The sequence below is a fragment of the Syngnathus scovelli genome, chromosome 21 (genome assembly GCF_024217435.2).
Source record: "Syngnathus scovelli strain Florida chromosome 21, RoL_Ssco_1.2, whole genome shotgun sequence".
NCBI classification, from domain to species: Eukaryota; Metazoa; Chordata; class Actinopteri; order Syngnathiformes; family Syngnathidae; genus Syngnathus; species Syngnathus scovelli.
In genome coordinates this window covers 4,612,890-4,628,519 of record NC_090867.1, presented here as the reverse complement: position 1 = coordinate 4,628,519, position 15,630 = coordinate 4,612,890, and the positions used below count along the sequence as shown (strand labels likewise).

Below are 15,630 nucleotides of genomic sequence, written 5' to 3'. Positions count from 1 at the left end.
TGTTTTTTTTATAATGACAGACACATAAGAAAACAATAGATTATGCCAGTTTATTCAGAAAACTCAAAATGTTCAATAAACTGATATATTAATATTTTTTATTATATTATTAGTATTATAACAACTTTCAGACCTAAATATACATGAACAAATATTTTATGTTATACGAATTACAGCCTAGAATTTGGCCAATAATTCATAATCGTGTTTTGATGCAAGAATGACGTTTATAAAATAAACACAAAACATGTAGGATTTTGCATATAAATTGGATAAAACACGAACAAATTTACTTTTCTAAGTGTATGGCTCATAAATGGTGTGTATGTTATTTTGCTTTCTTACGAATTACGGTAATTCAACAATAACAACAACAACAACAACAACAACAACAACAACAACAACATAACAATACTACTAATTGTTGTTATTTTTCTTTAAACAAATTAAATTCGGCACCTTAGACTTTCCGTACATTTTAGCCCCACCCATTGCCGTTAGCCAGCCACGTATGCTAAAGAAGTAGCAATGTTTACAGGAAGTAGCGGCGTAAACCAAACGTGAAACGTATAAACACGTCGCAAACTACAACAACTTAACCAAAGATGTTAAAGTGACATCGATTTTCAAATGATTGTGTTTGCGTTTGAGGAGAAATGAAAAAAGTAAGAAACGTGTTTGATAACTTAACTATGCGTGCCTACTGACGTTGTCAACTTTAGTAGTTTAGATGTGACGGACATTTTACTTCCGTAAACATTTATCCTTCAAGTGTTACCAAAACAACTGCGAACATTTAATACAGGTCATACCACCGGCGTTGCGGTGAGTTTAAACCGTGAACACCTTTAAGTGGTTCAGTGAGCCATGGACTTCCTCACTTTGTTTGCAATTTACGTCGTGGTAGTTCTTACGGCCATTATATTAGTCTGCAAATATTCCGGGCAGCAACAAAGTCCATTTAATTACATTTTTGACGCCACATCAAAGGTAAGACATACTTTATTGGTATTCCCGTAAACTAACACGGGGAGGCGCTGTTGGACCAAGTGTGATGTATTTTTGATTTCTCTTACACAGGTACTTGCGCCACTTACTCCACAATGGCTCAAGCGGTGTTTTCAGTGGACTTCGCACAGGTTCTTTCATCAAAGGTGTGTGCACAAATTAATTATACTGATACCTTTCATGCCGTAGTCACTCTTACATAGCGGCATCTCCTTGTCACTGCAGGAGCAACATGTTCATCTATCTGCACATCCTGTTGGAGGCGGCTGTATACGCAGAGTTCACCTATGAGGTTTTTGGTTTCTGCGTGGAGATGGGCACCTCTCTCATCAGTCTCTCCGTGCCTTACATTCTACTTGCGGTCAAGACTTTGTTCTTCTGCATTTGCATTAAGAGCGACCCAGGTATCTTTTTTGTTGGCTCTTTGTCTAATTTTGTGACTTGTCCATTCCACTCTCAACTTTTTTTGCCATTTTACAGGCACTGTGACAAAGAAGAAACTCTCCAGCCAGTTGAGCATGTATCCGTATGACAAGAGGCTGTTTCACCCGGGCATCTTTTGCCCAACATGTCATCTTATCAAACCTGCCCGCTCCAAGCACTGCAGTGAGTTCTTTGTCTGCGTTGTTCTGGTTATTCTTCCCTCCTTGTGAGTTTATCATCGTACTTTGTGTTCTTTCACAAAGACTATTTGGATCTTATCGGTTCTTGTTTGCCTCCATGCTTTTGTTCATTGCCTCTGGCATTGAGTGAAAACATTTGTTTTGCAACTACTTGCAATGCATATTTTCTCAAAAGGCGGCCTCCATTCATGACAACATATTCTTACAAAGTTGGATGCCATTCATAATCTCAAAACCTTGCACATTGGGACAATTGTAAACCAAAGACCCCTATATTAATAATGAAATAAATTCACATTTTTATTTCAGGTGTATGCGACAGGTGCGTCCAGCGTTTCGACCACCACTGCATCTGGGTGAACAACTGCATCGGCGCCTCCAACATCCGTTACTTCCTGCTCTACCTGTTCAGCGTGTGCGCAATGGCGGCGGACATCGCCATCCTGAGCAGCCACATGCTGCTCGAAGCAGCGCTGCAGTCGGGGCTCGCGTGGGCCGTCTACCTCGACGAGTACGACCAGCAACAGATGGCTGGGCCTCTATTTGTCATCCAGGTAAGACGATTCTTTTTGCATTGAAACATAACTTGCTGGACAAGTATCTTCTGTATCATCAATTCCTGAATCATGTATTGAAATGTTTTTGCTTTGTAGCAACTGTTCCTGGCCTTCCCCCGAATCGTCTTCATGCTGGGTTTTGTCGTCTTCGTCTTCTTGCTGCTAGCCGGTTACGTATTGTTCCATCTCTTCCTCGTGTTCATCAACCAAACCTCCAATGAGTGGTACAGAAATCGCGGCTACCCTTGTCAACACTGCCAGCCAAATGCCACAGCTGACCATTCCTGTAGCACGCCATCTCACACCTCGAAAAGAAACTACTATAGCCGAGGGATATTCCGGAATTTGAGAGAGGTATTTTTTCCTCGAAAAACGGGTGGGAAAAAAAGCACTTAGGACATTGCCACTGTGCTGTTTGTTAACATCCAACAATCAATTACTCGTTTTGAAGAAAAAGTGATCCCCTATCTGGCATGGACTGGAAAAGTGCCCTAACAAGAGAAACACAAAAACTGCTGTATTCCTTCCATGCTGTTATATCATTGAACTGATTTTTTACTCTATTTAATTTTGGGGGGAAATTTCTGTAACGATTTAGGAGATTTCGATGTGGTACATTTCTCTAATATATTGCCTTACTTGGATGAGAATGCCTTAATTTTTTTTATTTTTCTTCTCTATTAAATGAGTTGCATTTTTAATTTGATTTCTTTTATTTTGTTATGACCAATCATGTTGCCACAACTCACAAAATGGAGTACTTTACTATAGTATATTTTATTAGTACTATGAATTATATTTCGTGACTTATGTGCACATTTTCTTTGAGCAAGTTTGAGTAATTTGGGGGTGTGCAAGAATTATCAAAAATGTAATTGTAGGCAGGCACGGAAGCGGACGCTTAAGTGGGCGTGGCTTCTTCTGAGGGTCCTATATCTTAAAGCCGGTGCGGAAGTAACAACGGAGTTAGCATAGTGCTCACTGGAAGGTCAGGTTTTACACAATTATTATCTCATACAGTTAAGTACTCTATTACAGTAAGTCTGTATTACGGGCATGTTTGAACTTGCATTTGAGTTGTAACCTTGGGTGTGTTGCGCGCTTGAGACATTTCCTGGTGGAAAAAGGGAACCACTTGCGCAACTCCAAATAGCTTGTTTATTTTTAACACTTGGCGAGTTCAGCTTGTTGCATCATGGCCGGGTCTAAATGCGTACGACTCAATGTCGAGCTGGCGAACAAACTGCTGGAATCCGTGGACAGCATCCTGTTTGATTGCGACGGGGTCATCTGGAGGGGGGACCAGGCTATCCCCGGTGCGCCTCAAGTCATCAAGCTGCTCAAGGAACACGGGAAGAAAGTCTTTTTCGTGACTAACAACAGCACCAAGACGAGGAAGTTGTACGTAGATAAAATGTCCACGCTGGGCTTCAACGCAAATGAGGACGAGGTGTTTGGAACCGCTTACTGTTCCGCCATGTACCTGAAGACTGTGTGCAAGCTGCAGGGCAAAGTGTACCTGATCGGCAGCAACGCCATGAAGCAGGAGCTGGAGGCTGTCGGCATCCAGCAGACCGGACTGGGACCGGACCACATCTTTGGCAAGCAGACCGACTGGGCCAATGTGCCTCTGGAGCCTGACGTCAAGGCAGTGCTGGTCGGGTTTGATGAGCATTTCAGCTACATGAAGGTGAACAGAGCCATGCAGTACCTCAACCAGACGGACTGTTTGTTTGTGGGCACGAACAGAGACACCAGGCTGCCTCTGGAGGGGGGCACGGCTGTCCCAGGTAGGAAGAAATCTGTTTGCATCATTAAAGTCCCAATGATCATCGTCACACACACATCTGGGTGTGGTGAAATTTGTCCTCTGCATTTAACCCATCCCCATTTGATTTTAATCCATCCCCTGGGGGAGAGGGGAGCAGTGAGCAGCAGCGGTGCCGCGCTCGGGAATCATTTGGTGATCATGGCTGAATATTAATTTCATTTAATTTCTCCTACGCAATAGTTCACAACTTTTTACATCAAAAATACTCTCCAAGTACTACTATCTGGACCAACATAGTAAATAAATGTATTTGGCGCCATCTGGTGGCAAGAAACGGTTTTGAAGTTAGTTGAATTTTATTTGGACAAAAGGAGTGCTTTGCCACTATCTTGCGGTATCTGGGTGTGTGTCAATGATTTTTAGATTAATGTAGTTGCATTAACAACAATGATAAAGAAAACTTTCTTAAAAGTGGAGTAAATAAGACATAAAATTGCCCTTCTCGCTATTCTCAGGTACGGGCTGCCTACTGCAGGCGGTGGAGATGGCAGCCCAGCGGCAGGCCGCGACGGTGGGCAAACCCAGCCACTTCATGTTCGATTGTGTGGCCTCCAAGTTCGGCTTGGAGCCCGGACGCTGCCTGATGGTGGGTGACCGCCTCGACACAGACATCATGCTGGGTTCCAACTGCGGCCTCAAGACGCTCCTCACCCTCACCGGGGTCAGCACGGTGGCCGAAGCCGAGGCCAACCAGAAGAGCGGCTGCTCGGAGAAGCATAAAATGGTGCCGGATTATTACGTGGAGAGCATTGCCGATCTGCTCCCCGCCCTGCAGGGCTGAGACTCTAAAGACTTTTGCGGTCATCATCGTCTTCCACTTGTCTAGCTTATATTAATAATTTATCATCTTTATGATAAGGTAACAACTAAGCAGTATCTGCTGTGGTCTAACAAAAGACACAACTACTCAAGACTATATAGCTAGATTTGATCCTGAGGTGTCCATTTAAAGGTGCTATTTGAACCATTGAAAAGCAAGCAAAACAATCAGATGCTAATGCTAACTTTTAAAAGATATTAAAATGTGTTCTCTCATGTATATCAAATATGTTCTCTTAATTCTTACATAATTACAATAATTTAACTTAATATTCTTTTACCCAAATGTATATCCAGAGTATTGTACTTTTAAAATGTTTAAATATTTGAAGGAGTATTGTTGCAAGTTGAACAAAAAAAAAAAAAAATTACACGATGCCAAACCCGACCTAGCTTGTTTTCAAAAGTTACCAATTTTATTTCATATATATTCTCAGTGTAAGAATGTCAAGAATACTATTAGGAACCACACAGTATATTCATCAAAGATAAATATATATAATTTTGTTGCATCTTGATGAAGTCTATGATGAAATATTTTTGCACCTAACATGCACTGCTGATAATGATTAAATATCAACTTCCATCATATTAGCTGTGTTTCTTTCACTTTCATCTTTTACTCCAGAGTGCTGAGAGATACCTTCCGTATTGAGGCTGCTTTTATGCCTTTGTCTATTGTCCGGACTGAGATGGGCTGCCAAAAAGATAGGTCAAAGGCATGAAAACAATCTCCTCAGTAAAAGTTCAGGTGATTTGAGGATTGAAGGGACCAGGGGAGGGGGAATGGGAGGTCTCGGGGGAGATGAAGGAAAAAAGGCAGCCAGGTGGACTGGATCTCGGGCAAGTATTTACACAGCTTCGTACCGACAGAGTCATAACGGGACACAGGATGATGAGGTGTTGGAATCTTCCAGAAGGAAGATGCTGCATGGTAAGAAATGTATTTTCCCAGTTCTTTATGTTGTTATGTAAATCAACCTTTTTACTACCTGTCTTTAGGAATCGGACTCCTCGTCTTCCCATCGCATCCCCCAAAAAGCCATTTGTATAAGCCTCTTTGCTTCCCTCATCCTGATCCTCTTGGCCTTGGGTTTGACCGGACATCTTGGATTTCCTCAGCGACACTTGCAGGTTGGCTCATTTTATTTCTCAACCTGTTTTTTAACATCAATCCAAAAACGTTATTTGCCCCCCGAGAATGAACAGCATCAGACAGTCCGATTCACCGCCCCAGACCTGACCGGGGTCCTGCTCCTTAACCAGTCTGCAATCGTAGACGTGCAGAACGGCCTGGTGACCTTTTCTGTGATCTCAGGGGCCAATCAAACATCCACGGTGCTCTTTGACATTAAACATGTACGTCCCTCAAGAGTGATGAATTGGATCTAATGGAAGTAAAGCGGCTCATTAAATTCCCTTCTTCTTTTTTTTTTTTCTTTCTTTTTTTCTAGGGCTTGATATGTTACCAGCCGGTCCACCAGGAGAGCTGCTTCCTGCGGACCATGGAGACGTCAGACTACGAGAATGTGCACTCCCTTCTTCAAGCGTCGGTACACAAGGTTGGAAGTAGTGTATTTATATCTAAATGTGACTCAGCAGCAAAAGTATTGGAACAGACACCTGCTTTCCGCAGAGATGAAGAATTAATATTCAGCAGGAAATCAACAGCTCTATCTCAACCCCTGACTAATTCAAGAGGTTTCATCCTTCAGCGTTTAAAATGTGGTTCTGCATGACTAACCTCGCTGCAGAGGGATGAAGAAGATCCTTTTAAAGTCTCTCTCCCGCTGGATTCCTCAGAACATGTGATCCCAGCAACCTGGGCTCTTCTTACAGGAGGCCGCAGCAGATACAATGGCCTCACTGTGTGTGGGGGGGAGCTTTTTTAGCTTTTAAGACTTCGTTTTTTGGAGTGAAATACTGCCCGGCCAACTTAGTTGTCATTTGGCAGCCATATTATGCTGCATTTCATTTACAAACACCTTAAATGGTTATGTCCAATATAAGACATCTTAACATCTTGTTGTTTTGTCTCCAGCAGAGTCGGTTCCAGCTGTCTGTGAACGAGACCCGGAGGCAGACAGAGTTCTTGGGGGTCCTGTCGGCCAGTCAGACAGATGTCTCGACCTTGGATGAACCTCTGAAGCTTCTGTGTCAGAATAGGACAATCCACTGGACCAAGAGGACAGAAGGTAAGAAGTGGAGAGCAGACCATCCGACATCTAATTAAGCGTAAGGGGCACTGTGGATTTTTGAGAAAATTAAATAATTTAAAGTCAGAGAAATACGGTAGTTGCTTTAAAAGTTACGCATGTTTTATATTTTTTACAGGGCCGGGCAAACAGAGGCTGGTCTATTTCTGCATCGACATATGCTTTCCCAACAACATCTGTGTGTCGGTGTGCTTTTACTACTTACCAGAGTAACTATCTCTGCTGATCATGTCTGAAAAAAATTAGGAACTTTTTTGAGCTCTGTCAACAAGATTGGAAAACCAAAGCTGATGCTGTTAGTGCATTTGAGGGAAATGAGATTTATGTCAGTGTTGGTCAATTAAAAAAAAGAAAAACCGAGGCTCTTGCCACTTTGTTTGCAGATCATTGAAGGACCACAACTTTGGAATGTGACTTTGAATTATTTTATACTCCCTCAAAACAAACAAGAAAAAAAAAATACAGCAAATGAATTCAACATGAGACAAACCACATATTTATTTAAATAAGATAAACAGGTAGAATCAATATGTTAAGGGTAAAAAATAAAAGGTGATGGCCAGTATACCATCTTTAACTGGATTAATTTTTATGCTGTCATGCTTTTAATGTTCCATAGTCCTCCTCAGGTCAGCACGCTGTCATTAAAGGCCAGACACACCACGGCCTTCTGATGGCCACTGTACTCCCTTTTAATCTCACCGGTCTCCACACACCAAAGACGTGCCAAGTTGTCAGATGAAGCTGTGGAGAAATAATGCCATTTAAATTAACCTTTTATTTGCTCGATAAAATTACGGCGTACCAGTGACGATGTACTGCGAGTCCCCGGAGAAGGCGCAGTCCCACATCCAGCCTCTAGATGTCTCTCCAGGATTGTTGCTCTTGATGCTCAGCTCAGTCATCAGAGAGAAATTGGACGTCCTCCAAATTTTGCAGGTCTGATCCGCTGAGCAGGTGGCCAACAAACTGGAGATGACAACGACGTCATCAGCGTTATCGTTGAATGCGTCATTCGGTAGGGTGCAAATTATGCGTGTGGATGCAAAATCAAAGACTCACGTGGAATCAGGGCTGAACTTGCAACGAAGTGAATAGCGTTTGTGTGCGGGGATCTTAGTTTTGGGAATAAGTTGCGTAACCTCATCTCCCATACCTCCAGCCAGGTTCCAAACATAACAGTTACCCTGGAATGGGTTAGGGTTCAATTAAACACGTTCATAATTGCCTTTATTATAAAGTTGAGAAACTGACCGAGCTGTTGACTGCTGCCATGTAACTGGCATCGGGATCGATGTGAACTGCGTTGATGGACACCTCCGGCTCGGGAATGAGTTGTTCGTTGTGGTCCGTTTTCAGATCCCAAATATGAATCACTCCACTCTGGTCTCCGACTATTAGTTCTGCCTGAAAATATGCATTTGAAGTTCACCAAAATGACTTTAAATACACATTAGCCACTGTAATAAACATCTCACCTGGTTTGGATGCAGGCACACACAGTTGATGGGTGCATTGACCTGGAAGATCCTCTGACATTGTAAATTTCGTGACCTGTGCAGGATTGAGTTGTATGTGACATTTAAATGAGCGATGCTTAATTCAGTCTGGCAATGGAGTACCTCAGGTCCCAGATACGAGCCATGCAATCTTCTCCCCCCGTGTACATCCAGCGTCCATCTTCATGGAAACCAACTGAGGTGATGTTCTTGCTAACGCCGTCATAGTTAATCACTGGGTTGGGATTGTTGGAGTTCAGATCGTACATGCGGATATGCTGATAACCTTAAAAAAAAGGGGAGGTGGTGTAAAGTTTAATCCAAGATATTTCCAAATCACTTTTAAAAAATAACTAACCTGCAGCAGCAATCATACTCCTGTCTGGTGTCACTTCAAGTGAATTCACTTGCTGGTAAAAACAATTGTTAAAGAAATAATTTCTTAGATTTACAGTCCTTGAAGAGAATTTGTAAATTATTAAATTAAGACACCCCCCCCCCCCCCCCCCCCAAAAAAAAAGCAAGTAACATTACGTTTTCTTCAACCTTAGGTGTGATACTCAACTGAAGGATACAGAGTCTTGGTGCTGGACTGTCCGGGTGCAAATCCCGCTATGGGCTTGCCAAAAGCGGACTGTGTGGTCGTACCCAGCCGTGGCCAAAATGACCGGGTCGCTGCCCACAGTTCCCTGATTCACGTTCATGTTCCTTTTCTGGCTGCCACTGTCAAAGTGAGTACAGTACACCAGCCCCTGTCAATGTTTTTGTTTTTACTATACAACAAAACATGAAGTTAATGGAGGATATCTACTCCGTTAGCAAAACACGACAAGCTAGCAGCTAACGTTAGCTAAGTATGAACAATATATCAGACTTACGAGCCTATACAGCAAACGTAGGTAAAAAACACTTGACGTATAAGCTTGGAAAATTAAGTTTACCTTTGGTTTTGGTGCTACAATAGACCTGTGCGTCCTTTTAAATAAGTCCCAAGCAACAAATACTTCGAACATAAAGTTCCGTTATGTTAGCGTCCAGAGCTGCCATCTGCTGACTCGTTTTATTATCGTAAGCTACTATAATTTCAACATGAATTGACAAAAACTGCCACGTAACACCGTGAGTAATATACCTTATATTTCTGAGAGAAGCTATGTGTCTTGAAAACTTGCTTATTTGACTTTATTTGAATTATAACACTGCGTAATGCTTAGAGCATTTCAACCTGTAACCAGTAGTGTTGAAGAACATACAGAACATTCCAAACACAAACTGTCAATGTTTCTGTGTAATGCTTTGAGCATTTAAACTTGTAACTAGTACAAAACAGTGTTGAAGAACATACAGAACAATCCAAACACAAACTGTCAATATTTCTGTGTCATGCTTTGAGGAGATGAATATTAGAACGTCCTCTTTGGATCTTCAGTGAGTTCCTCAGTCCTCATTCAGTAGGGCTGAAGTGTGCTGCGTCGCTTCATCTGTGTCAACCAGTGAACATGACAGGATCACTGCCCGGAACCCACTCTTTGTGCGAGTGGAGCGGAACATCTAAAACAGAAGGTTTTCCAGAAATATTTATGTGTTTACCTTGAGATGGAATGTGAATAGCTACCTCACCTTCACGTATGCTTTGCATGTCTCCAGGAGAAACTTCCACTTCAACGCAGACCGATCGTTCTCGGTCAAACAGGTGAACTGCTCAGTCTGCAGCAAAAGGAAAATATACAGTATGTGTTTTTTTTTTTTTTTTACTCTGATAGTATTTGAATAATTGTGCTGTTTGTACTACGAACAGTGCATCCCAACATGGCGTCAGCCACTGGGCTTCTTAGGTTGCACTGCAGAGTGCCAGTGCGGTCGCTGAGGTCCATTAGTAGGTCAAAGCCAGTTGTGGACGAGAAGACTTGACCCTTTCCCGGACACAACTGGTTGCTGCAATACTGCATGCCCTCAGTCACCTGGAACTTGCAATTGGTGCTGCGACGCATGACAAAAAAAAAAAAATATTCAGACGAATAACTCAATCGACTGTGGCCGGGCGAGCGTACCAGCGAGTCTTGATGACTTTAGAAACGGAAGAATCCAGATCGAACCCGGTGATGAAACTGATTGTGATGCCATAGACTGTCTCCGGAGACTCCTGAATCTTTCCCTTCAGTTGAGCAACAGTGTACACGGCACTGATTGACTCCACTGCAAAATGGTACACAATTATTTAGGCAACATAGATATACAAAGATTTAGGTCTATTCTGAGATCGTAGGCACTGCTAGTAATTACAAATAACATTTTAACTGGGCTGGCAGTAAATGGGTTATGTAAGTTACGTGGCATGTCATCTTGTTCCAGAGCTCCGGATTCCAACATCTCCGCAGCATATCTGTAGAGCAGGTCGGCCTCTTGCATGTCTTGACAACAAATGATGATTGATGCGACAGAGCATGCAAGTTTGCAATGACTACTCTTGTTTTATTATCTTTGATACTTAGGTGGAACGATGCAGTGACACGCTTACCAGGACTGACAGTGATAATGGTTTTGGAGTTGACTGTTGCGGTCATTCCGTTGCGGAAGCTGTCAAAGGTAATCTTTGCATCCGCTATGAAGATCACTTGGAATGAGGAATCAAGTCAAAACACGCGTAAGTTATCTCAAAAATAACATCTCAAGTCTCCAGTTATGCTTGCCTCTAGTATGGGAATGTTAATAGGACGTGACAGGTAGTAATAACATTCATTCCTACCGGTCCCTTTGCACACAGAAGTCTGAACTTGCTTAATGGCTTCTCTGTCCCAACTGTGAATTAATCGGAGGTCGGGAAGTTAGTCTGGAGAGGTCTCCGAGTTGAGCACAAATACACAACACTGAAGAGAGAGGCACACCAAAGCAGTGAGAAGGATGACACAAATCCATCAAAAAGCTTCACTTCCATCCTCTGTCCCGGACATCCATCTGATTTCTGAAATAGTTTCATCTCGCCGATCTACACATAATATTGCGGCTGGTAAGCGAATGATGGTGAATTGGGATGCAAAAAAAGATGGCGAATTTACTCCTTTCACAGCAGCGAGTATGTTTATGAACGATCCCTCCAGATTATTCCCGCTGGCCTGGATATCTCCCAGATTGTAGAAGTCTTTAGAGTCTTTAACTGGGATGTGAATCAGTGGGAGCAAGCGGTCTTTGGTGTGCATGTCCACACAATGATGCACTTGAGAATGAAACTCTGACAGTATCAGCCTGTAGGGACTGACAAAAAGAGAGAGAGGAGAAATGGGACATTCCAAACTATTATTTGTATTACTTACCTTGGTGTAGTCGGACAGAATCTTTCCTCCTTCTCTGAATCTTTGATGGCCACCAATGCATTTTCTATAGTAACTGGAGACATAATAAATAAGCATGCAGCAATATTGCACCAGTTTTTTTTTTTTTAAGACCATTTTTAAGGGATAGTGAGAAAGATGCTTTACCAACATCACCGATATTGTAACTGTTGGACATTGTGTTAATGAAACTGTCACTTCCCAGGACCAACACATTGATGAAGAAGTCAGGAGAGTCCTTAACTGTGAAGCCAAAAACAAATCTGTCCACTCTAGCATCTAAACAACAAATGAGAAAGAATCATCAAACCACGTTATAACTATTCACCAGAAGAGGGCGCTAGCGGACAAGACACGAAGGTATAGTTCTATCGTGAATCAAGCAATTCGGCATTCAAACAACTAAATCAACCTCGAACTCTCAGCATGCACCATGATTAAAAATGTAATGTTACTAAAATAATTACAACTTGCGGAGAAAGAACTTTTTTTTTTTTTTACTCACAGCGTTAGACAATTGCATGCAATTGTGGTTCATGGCGGCCATTTTTAGCACTTCTGCTAGATTACTATTTTTCCTAACAACTCCAAAAACAAGACACGAAGGTATAGATATCATAATTTGAGTGTACTGCTATTAAAATTTTAATACATTTGATACATACCTTTTCTGGCGGGGGAGTGCTTAATATCAGTTTTTCCTATTATTATGCCGATCACCATCTGGAAACAATATGCAGTAGTTCTATCATGAATCAAGCAATTCGGCATTCAAACAACTAAATCAGCCACAAACTTGCAGCATGCGCCATGATTAAATATGTAATGCTACCAAAAGAATTAAAACTTGCGGCGAAAGAACTTTTTTTTTTTTTTTTTACTTACAGTGTTAGACAATTTCGGATTAAGGTCAGAGATCCAATTGTAGTTCATGGCGGCCATTTTTAGCACTTTTGCTAGATTACTATTTTTCCTAACAACTCCAAAGACAACCAACACTAAAATGTTAACAAGTACGTTTTACAATGTCGTGTCAGTATCTCTTCAACTTTGTTCACCGTGGTCGTGGCAAAATGGCTTCTTGTTAACTTGATGCTTTCGGGGGCAGTGGGAAATATTGTAGGATTGGAAATATCAATGATATCGTTAAAAAAAAAATTGTCTGAATATTGCTTCACATGGCTAATTTTGCAATTAGTAATTTAATATTGTGCTAAATTAATGGTGGCAGTTATGCTTAAAACTGGTATTTCAAGTCTTCTTTTAAGTGTTAACCAAGTTAATCCAAAACTCAATTTTAAAACGCAACTCCATAGTCTCGTTATTTCACTTCCTGTAAATCAATCTTTATTGACCCTAGGGAGTAAAACATGTGGTTTATGTTATTTTAAATTCCCCCTCCCATGCAAAATTGTCACAAAATACCGTTTAAACACATGGACAAAAAAAAAAGAAAAATATACTGATTTATTTAAAAAAATGACACCCTTCATCTCTTGCATCACATGAATTAATTGACACAAGAATTAATTCCATACATAGGTGAAATGGCAAGAGATGTCCCAATACTTTTCCCAAGATGGTTTTCATTTCTTCTAAATGTTGCAACATGGGCCTACATGGTGGATATTGCCATGCTAATCTATTCCAATCATAATTCACAGCACGGGATTCAACAAGAGACAGCTTGGCAAAGATGAATGTGACAATTTCCTGTCCGTTTGATTGCACAAAGCTAAATCTGACTCATGATAGTGTCTTCTATAGCTAAGCATGAATGAAGAGCTGTGACGGTAAACCCACAAACGCAGCTTTCCCCCCCCCCTCATCTCCATGTTTGAATAATCCTCACAGTTGGCTGATTGGATAGAATATCTCATCCCTTTCGACTAATGTTTGATTTTTACGCTTGGCTGTTTCTAATTTTAGGCCACGATGTGTGGAGAAAATTTGACACAGCATGGAGTAATATCAGAATAGTCCATCACGCAATATGTTTTGTAATGAAAACAGCAGAATTTACTGGTGTGCTGGAATTGATCTATTTAGGCCAGATGCACATTATTCAAATGAGATGCAATTTTACAGTCATTCGGTTTTGTCATCTATGTGCTATTAATCACAACAGCACATTTTAAATTAAGTAAAACTGTGCAATTTGATGAAATGATTTATTGACATTGATTCACAGCCTGTGTTAATGTGACATCAATCATCCTTTGATCCGCTATTGGGTATTGAAGAAGGTATAACTTTGGTTTGTGGTGCAATCTTTTGCAGTAGACCATAAATAGTTCACATAAAAAAACGAAATTACATTTGAGGAGTTGACTGACATAATCAGGCAAGAATACTAGTTAAAATGTGTGTTAATTAACGTCTGTGTTTCTTGATGATGATGATGATGATCCACCCGCCAGCGTCTGAGTGTAATTATCTTGTCAGTCCTAACTAAAAAATGCAAAAAGACAATACATAATTTAATCTTATATAACACAGGAGCCATCGCGGCTGTGTCAATTTATAAGTACAGGACTTTTTCGTCTCTCCCTCGATTAGCAAAGCAGATTTGTCTGATCTGAATCCTTACGCCACCACGGTTTTTATTTAGCAACTGGCTGTCCCCAACGGCACCAGACGGGAGATTTGTGGTCCAGCAGCGTAACCCTGTGTAAAACACGAAAGCAGAGAGGATGAAACACAGACGCCAGTGACTACTTAGAGGCATGGCAGCAGAATGACAGTTCCTCGCCAAGCTCAAGTCTTTTCGGGCCTGCAGCACATTTGTTAGTCCTTACGCTGCGTTGTCTTTTGTCTAAGTGCAGGTCTTCATCTAGGAGAGCCTCTGCAACCAGGAAGTCTTAGTCTTGTGTTTACACTAAGTCCATATGCGATGCGGTTTAATGCGAAGCAGGTTTTCCAGTGCTGGAACCAAAGACAGGTTGACGTATTTAACCGGTGATTTTAGTTCACACGCACATAAGAAAAAAATTTAATTGGAGCAGCTCCTGAAAGACCTGTATTGTCCCATTATTGTATTGCTTCAGCTCATTAAACATATAGGCTGGTCAAATTTGTTCCAGAACCTTCCTATCCAGGTTTAGGTTTTGCAGTTGTTGGCAAGGCAGGGAATGCACACTTCCTGGTTTGCATGGTGGAATCATACAGCGTGCACGCTCGGGTCCTCACCCAGGGAGACAGCACTGTGCAGGAAATGTTAAATGATGCTAATAATGAGCTGTTGAAAAGCAGAATGAATAAGGAAAACAGTGGCGCCTATTGCCATCCATCATTTTACTGAGATGGAATGGAAAAAAAGCAGTAGAAATTTACAGCTGGCATGTTTTGCAGGTGTGTGTGAGGGGGGGAAAAATTTAAACAAGGAAACATTTGACTAGGGTGCACATTCTGAAAATGTGTAGTTATGTCTAGCAAAAACGGTAATTGTAAAAATAAAAATCATATTTAGCTACATTCCGTGACCACATAAATCATCTTTGCCCATTAAAATGAATGGAAATGCCATTAATCCGTTCTATCCATCCATCCATCTTCTTCCGCTTATCCGGGGTCGGGTCGCGGGGGCAACAGCTTCAGGAGGGACTCCCAGACTTCCCTCTCCCCAGCCACTTCATCCAGCTCATCCCGGGGGATCCCAAGGCGTTCCCAGGCCAGCTGAGAGACATAGTCTCTCCAGCGCGTCCTGGGTCGTCCCCGGGGTCTCCTACCGGTGGGACATGCCCGGAAC

The 15,630-nt window shown here is 41.7% G+C and overlaps 5 protein-coding genes and 1 long non-coding RNA gene across 8 annotated transcripts in view; 4 read left to right on the top strand and 2 right to left on the bottom strand.

The window, feature by feature from the left end:
• Positions 1–488: 488 nt before the first annotated feature.
• On the top strand, positions 489–2,889 carry zdhhc4 (zinc finger DHHC-type palmitoyltransferase 4). Its single transcript, XM_049758952.2, has 6 exons — positions 489–990; positions 1,081–1,154; positions 1,234–1,412; positions 1,489–1,614; positions 1,941–2,185; positions 2,285–2,889. Exons 1-6 carry the CDS (start codon positions 868–870, stop codon positions 2,582–2,584), a joined length of 1,047 nt encoding a protein of 348 aa, XP_049614909.1. The 5' UTR covers positions 489–867; the 3' UTR covers positions 2,585–2,889.
• A 227-nt stretch (positions 2,890–3,116) lies between these two features.
• Positions 3,117–5,429, top strand: pgp (phosphoglycolate phosphatase). The gene is made up of 2 exons (XM_049758953.2): positions 3,117–3,978; positions 4,475–5,429. Exons 1-2 carry the CDS (start codon positions 3,384–3,386, stop codon positions 4,798–4,800), a joined length of 921 nt encoding a protein of 306 aa, XP_049614910.1. The 5' UTR covers positions 3,117–3,383; the 3' UTR covers positions 4,801–5,429.
• Positions 5,430–5,650: 221 nt separating this feature from the next.
• On the top strand, positions 5,651–7,415 carry bricd5 (BRICHOS domain containing 5). 2 transcript variants are annotated; one of them, XM_049758564.1, is made up of 6 exons: positions 5,651–5,772; positions 5,841–5,972; positions 6,039–6,197; positions 6,293–6,400; positions 6,880–7,033; positions 7,173–7,415. In XM_049758564.1, exons 1-6 carry the CDS (start codon positions 5,731–5,733, stop codon positions 7,265–7,267), a joined length of 690 nt encoding a protein of 229 aa, XP_049614521.1. In that variant the 5' UTR covers positions 5,651–5,730; the 3' UTR covers positions 7,268–7,415. The 2 variants fall into 2 exon arrangements, with proteins under 2 accessions (XP_049614521.1, XP_049614520.1); XM_049758563.1 differs by having other exon boundaries at positions 5,841–6,197.
• Positions 7,416–7,527: 112 nt separating this feature from the next.
• On the bottom strand, positions 7,528–9,576 carry mlst8 (MTOR associated protein, LST8 homolog (S. cerevisiae)). The gene is made up of 9 exons (XM_049758560.2): positions 9,495–9,576; positions 9,129–9,305; positions 8,912–8,963; positions 8,677–8,839; positions 8,533–8,608; positions 8,309–8,461; positions 8,117–8,241; positions 7,860–8,023; positions 7,528–7,798 (listed from the first exon to the last, which is right to left on the bottom strand). Exons 1-9 carry the CDS (start codon positions 9,564–9,566, stop codon positions 7,680–7,682), a joined length of 1,101 nt encoding a protein of 366 aa, XP_049614517.1. The 5' UTR covers positions 9,567–9,576; the 3' UTR covers positions 7,528–7,679.
• Positions 9,577–9,713: 137 nt separating this feature from the next.
• On the bottom strand, positions 9,714–12,996 carry meiob (meiosis specific with OB-fold). Of its 2 annotated transcripts, none has more exons than XM_049758558.2 (13): positions 12,768–12,996; positions 12,548–12,605; positions 12,030–12,161; positions 11,865–11,937; positions 11,610–11,805; positions 11,439–11,539; positions 11,300–11,352; positions 11,072–11,167; positions 10,884–10,964; positions 10,605–10,749; positions 10,350–10,533; positions 10,174–10,260; positions 9,714–10,104 (listed from the first exon to the last, which is right to left on the bottom strand). In XM_049758558.2, the coding sequence occupies exons 1-13, from the start codon at positions 12,822–12,824 to the stop codon at positions 9,991–9,993; spliced, it is 1,377 nt and encodes a 458-aa protein (XP_049614515.1). In that variant the 5' UTR covers positions 12,825–12,996; the 3' UTR covers positions 9,714–9,990. The 2 variants fall into 2 exon arrangements, with proteins under 2 accessions (XP_049614515.1, XP_049614516.1); XM_049758559.2 differs by having other exon boundaries at positions 12,030–12,125.
• LOC125991061 (uncharacterized) overlaps positions 12,093–15,630 on the top strand; it is a 35,766-nt gene continuing 32,228 nt past the window's right edge. The window contains exon 1 of the long non-coding RNA XR_007489177.2: positions 12,093–12,242. This is a non-coding gene — a long non-coding RNA (uncharacterized lncRNA). The remainder of the gene's footprint in view (positions 12,243–15,630) is intronic.

What these genes read in the sequence shown, in the direction of transcription:
- pgp (XM_049758953.2), top strand. Translation starts at nt 3,384, where the DNA reads ATGGCCGGGTCTAAATGCGTACGACTCAATGTCGAGCTGGCGAACAAA. An exon ending in GGGGGGCACGGCTGTCCCAG is followed by an intron (nt 3,979 to 4,474) that starts GTAGGAAGAAAT and finishes CGCTATTCTCAG; the next exon opens with GTACGGGCTGCCTACTGCAG.
- mlst8 (XM_049758560.2), bottom strand. Translation starts at nt 9,566, where the DNA reads ATGTTCGAAGTATTTGTTGCTTGGGACTTATTTAAAAGGACGCACAGG. An exon ending in GCTCGTATCTGGGACCTGAG is followed by an intron (nt 8,609 to 8,676) that starts GTACTCCATTGC and finishes AATCCTGCACAG; the next exon opens with GTCACGAAATTTACAATGTC. An exon ending in TGTGCCTGCATCCAAACCAG is followed by an intron (nt 8,462 to 8,532) that starts GTGAGATGTTTA and finishes GCATATTTTCAG; the next exon opens with GCAGAACTAATAGTCGGAGA.
- zdhhc4 (XM_049758952.2), top strand. Translation starts at nt 868, where the DNA reads ATGGACTTCCTCACTTTGTTTGCAATTTACGTCGTGGTAGTTCTTACG. An exon ending in TTTTTGACGCCACATCAAAG is followed by an intron (nt 991 to 1,080) that starts GTAAGACATACT and finishes TCTCTTACACAG; the next exon opens with GTACTTGCGCCACTTACTCC. An exon ending in TTGCATTAAGAGCGACCCAG is followed by an intron (nt 1,413 to 1,488) that starts GTATCTTTTTTG and finishes GCCATTTTACAG; the next exon opens with GCACTGTGACAAAGAAGAAA.
- meiob (XM_049758558.2), bottom strand. Translation starts at nt 12,824, where the DNA reads ATGGCCGCCATGAACTACAATTGGATCTCTGACCTTAATCCGAAATTG. An exon ending in TTCTGTCCGACTACACCAAG is followed by an intron (nt 11,806 to 11,864) that starts GTAAGTAATACA and finishes TCTTTTTGTCAG; the next exon opens with TCCCTACAGGCTGATACTGT. An exon ending in AAAGTCATCAAGACTCGCTG is followed by an intron (nt 10,534 to 10,604) that starts GTACGCTCGCCC and finishes CATGCGTCGCAG; the next exon opens with CACCAATTGCAAGTTCCAGG.
- bricd5 (XM_049758563.1), top strand. Translation starts at nt 5,731, where the DNA reads ATGATGAGGTGTTGGAATCTTCCAGAAGGAAGATGCTGCATG. An exon ending in CAGAAGGAAGATGCTGCATG is followed by an intron (nt 5,773 to 5,840) that starts GTAAGAAATGTA and finishes ACCTGTCTTTAG; the next exon opens with GAATCGGACTCCTCGTCTTC. An exon ending in TGCTCTTTGACATTAAACAT is followed by an intron (nt 6,198 to 6,292) that starts GTACGTCCCTCA and finishes CTTTTTTTCTAG; the next exon opens with GGCTTGATATGTTACCAGCC.